General features: G+C 43.4%; 1 protein-coding gene across 1 annotated transcript in view; it reads left to right on the top strand.

Annotated features, from left to right (window-relative positions):
* KIAA1549L (KIAA1549 like) overlaps nt 1-4,228 on the top strand; it is a 136,719-nt gene that overhangs the window by 116,935 nt on the left and 15,556 nt on the right. Inside the window, exon 17 of the mRNA XM_007468083.1 lies at nt 2,812-2,909. Coding sequence (XP_007468145.1) covers nt 2,812-2,909 — 98 coding nt within the window. The remainder of the gene's footprint in view (nt 1-2,811; nt 2,910-4,228) is intronic.

Here is a 4,228-nt window from a genome sequence, read left to right as displayed (position 1 = left end):
TGAACCGCAAGGAGCTTAGGATCCAGTGGAGCTTAAGATTGTGGTTCCCTGAATACTACCTTAGCATACATACTGGGTTGGCCAAAAAACATCTTATGGAACATCTTACGGAAAAACCCAAACGAACTTTTTGGCTAACCCAATAGCTTACTGATGCTAAAAAGGAAAATGCAGCATGGTGATGTATCTTTCCATATTGATTCAGCCAGTCCCTCTAGATTTGGGCAAATGTTTTTTTCATTCTTGTTCTGGAAAATTACTGTTGCTGATACATTTCTAGGTTGACAGTTATTTTCTTTGAGCACTTTGCATACCATGGTCTTCTGAGTGCTGCTGAAAAGTCATCTGTCAGTCTAAATGTCATCCCTTTACAGGTGATATGCCTTTTTTTCCTCTGGCTGCTTTTAAGACCTTCTCTTTGTCTTTGGTATTCTACCATTTCACTACAGTGTATGTAGGTGTGTATTTTGTTTTATTTACCCTTCTTGTTATATATTGTACTTCCTAAAATGACTATTTATTTCTTCAGTTCTGGAAAATTCTTAGTCATTGCTTCTTCGAATATTGTTTCTTCTTTCTCCAACTTTTCTCCTTTGGGACTTTGATTAACTGCATGTTAGACCTTCTTATTCCATCCTCTATATCTTTTACTTCTCTTTTATATTTTCTATCTTTTTTATCCATTTAATGAGTTTCTTTTTATTTTTTTTTGAATTTTAGTTTATTTTTTTATACAGCAGGTTCTTATTAGTCATTGTGGTACATATATACAATGGAATATTACTCAGCCATAAAAAGGAACGAAATTGGGTCATTTGTTGAGACGTATGTTTTCTATCTTCTTGTCTCTTTGTGTTTCATCCTTAGTAATCTCAATTCCATTTTCTAGTTTATATTTCTTTCCATCTGTGATAAATCTATTACTTAATTCACCTATATTGAGTGTTTTATTTCAGTAATTTTTTCACTTCTAAAAGTTCTGTTTGTTCTTTTTCAAATCTGCTGGATCATTTCTGATAATGTTTCTGTCTGGTCAGTTATTTTCTTAAAACATTTCTTACCTTGTTACTTTCTATTTTGTATCTGGAAATTTCAAACTCTAAAGTCCTTTAAGGTCTAAATTTGTTGTTTTTTCTAACTTTCACTTATGTTTTCTGGTGTGTTTTCTGATATTTGATTATGAGCTCCTTTTTGCTTCATCTCAATCTGTGCCAATCCCGAGAGCCTAGATTAGGAATCTCTCTTCCAAAGAGGACTTACAATTGCTTCTGCCTGAGCCTGGGAGCATTACCAACCTTCCTCCCTGGGAGGAGCTGATGTTAGCCCCTTCCAAGTTGGCTGTAAGGGTCTCAGTTTCACCTGCCTCACCTTGCCCTATCCCAGGCTTGATCTCTTAATTGATTACCAGTATGGCATTTGTTTTCCAGGCAATCCCACCTTTCATATTTGTTTACTACTCATTGCTTCTACCTCTGATTTCAGCTCACAGTTTTTATTTTAGTTTGCTGAGATGTGAGAGGGATGGGGTGGATAATGGGTGGAGTCCTTGAGATTTTCCTTATATCCTGCAATTCCTACATGCATTAAAAGCCAGGTTTTATCCAGGATCTACTTGTTATTTACTGGGGAGGCCCTTATGAGTAGGTAGTCTGCCATGATGCTGAAAAGAGAAGCCCTCATTCGGTTTAAAGAATCCTGTGTATGGATTCTCTCTGCTGCTACTTTCTGTCTGGATGCTTTCAGGTTTAAAGCCCTATGATCTTGTTCCTCAAGAGATCTGGCAGGCCTTGATACCTAAAGAAAAAAATGAATGAGAAGCACAAGCCAATCTTTGTCTTTGCAGAGAGCATTTCTAGATTTTCTCCTGCTCAAAGAGGCTGTGGCCTGGCTGTCTGGTTCTGTCTCTGACCATTTTCCTTTTCTCCCCTCCTATGTTGATTAAAGTCTTCACTTTTGTGGCATTTCTGATCCCTTATCTTTGAATAGTGCTTTATAGATCACAACATACTTCCACATACACTCTCTTGCCTGATCTTCTTTGCACCCACCCCCTCTGGGGCAAGGTATCCTTGTCCCCATTTCAGAAGAATACACTGAGGCCCAGAGAGGTCACCTGACTTGCTTAGGGACATAAAGTCTATTCATCAGCAAATTAGGGCCTCCCCCCATACTTCCTGACTCCAGACCCATTGCTTTCCCCCACTAAACCCACTTTCCATGAGTGAGAAAGTAAACGCAATCAGTGATTCATTCCTTATCTAATATTTATTGCTCACCCATGATATAACAGGCACTGTTCCAGGCGTGGGAATGCAGCTGAGAACAGATCCCTTGCCCTCATTACAATCTAGTTTGTGGCAGATAATAAGTAAGCAATGATATAATACCAGAGTGACAACTGCTATGCCAAAAAATAAAACAGAATATGGAGACAGAGTAAATGGGGCTCACAGGGAATATGGGGCTGGATGAATGAAAAGAAGGAAGGAGCCACGGGAAGGACTGGGAGAGAAGCATCCCAGGGGGAAGGAGCAGCATGTACAAAGCCCGAGGCAGGAAGGAACTTGGCAGATTCTAAGAACAACTGAAGGACTCTGTGACTGCAGTGGCCCAGCAAAGGGGAGAATGGTGGCAGATGAGATAGAAGAGTGGGCCAGGGAACATGTTAAGGGAGCTCGAAGGGGAAAGTTTGAGGAAAGAAGGAAAGTCTAACCCTCGGAAGTTTGCTTCCCTTTTAAGTAAGAAGAACCTGTGTGTTGATGGGCACCGGGTTTTAACACATCTCCCTCTATTTGCTCGTCTCTTTCACAGGCCTACAGGTTTTCCCAGCTTCCTGAAATGGTCATGGGCTCTCCCCCTCCACCTGTGCCTCCGCGGACTGGCCCAGTGGCTGTCGCTTCTCTCAGGCGGTAACACATTCCTTTCTTTGCCTTATTTGGAATATTTGCAGAGGATTTGGTCCTGTGCGCCCCGCCCTGACAGATTTCCTTCCTGCCCTGCCCCATTCAGGGTGCATCACCTGTACAGACAACCATGTGCCTGGGACACCCCCAAGTACCATGAAGGAAGGGAGTGGGGGCCACAGAAGGCTGACCTCCTCTCTTACCATTGAAAACTGAAAGTCCTGTAGAACCCACAATTGAAAAAACCCAAGGTCAACTGCCCCATACCTTGACCTTGAACATCTAAAAATTACTCCAACTTGGGCCGTCACAACAGCTGCCTCAAGTCTGGGCACCTCCTGCCAGGTGTGTGCACCCAGAAGGCCCTTTGTTATTGAGGGATAGTGTCCGAGAGGCCGGGGAGCAGCATGTCTAGGCTCCTGCCCTAACTTTTGACTTCCAAGATGGAGAGGACGAAAGCCCACGAACTTGGATAGGTCAGCTGTGAAACATATATTCAGCATTCTCTTTGCTCTGTAATAATATAAAAAGCACATGTTTTAAATAAAGATAGACAAGAAACAACAGCCAAGAGCCCTGGGGGAGTTTGGAATAGTCATCATGTCCAAGGCCAGGAGAGACACCCGTGCCCTGGGGCCTGTACGGGCCACTGCCCTGGCCCTCCTACCATAGCTTCCTCCAACATGCTGATCACACACTATTTGTGGGCCACAGGTCTGAACTTTGTCAAAATGGTGAAAAGAAATGAGTTTTCCTCAGAACCGACCTGCCTTCATTTCCAGCAGTTTAGGATGCCGAGCTGTGTGTAGACACCACCCTTTGACCCCAGTCAAGCTTAGGGTGGGATGGGAAGCAGCAGACCAGGGTTCCACCCTAACCTGCCAGTAACGTGCTGTGTAACTCCAGGCACATTGCCTCACCTGTCTGGCTCCTGTTTCCTTATCTATAAAATGAGGGCAATGACCTAAATGATCTCAAAGGCTCTGGGAGTCCTCAAAGGTGGCCAAGTGTACAGAGCAGAAGCCAGGGATTTTCCTAGGATGGTTTTCTAAAGGAGTAGCAGATGCCTGGAAACAGCCTGTGGGAAGCCAGGGCTGTGGGAGTGAGCAAATGGGAGAAGGAGGGACGGAGAAAGGAAGGGAGACCCTACACTACTGAGCCCCCAGCAACACACCTTGATGTGTAGTTTAATCCTCACAGCCTGTGTTTGACCCTCCCTGGGGAATAGTTGCTTCTGAGGGTTCTGGATTGGAGGAGCTTTTCAATCAGTCGTTTGAGCTATGTTTGCTGAAGGCCAGCACCTATTTCTTTTTTTTTTTTTTTTT

Source organism: Lipotes vexillifer, unplaced genomic scaffold, assembly GCF_000442215.2.
Source record: "Lipotes vexillifer unplaced genomic scaffold, Lipotes_vexillifer_v1.1 scaffold451, whole genome shotgun sequence".
NCBI lineage: Eukaryota > Metazoa > Chordata > Mammalia > Artiodactyla > Lipotidae > Lipotes > Lipotes vexillifer.
This window is presented reverse-complemented; position numbering and strand designations above follow the sequence as displayed.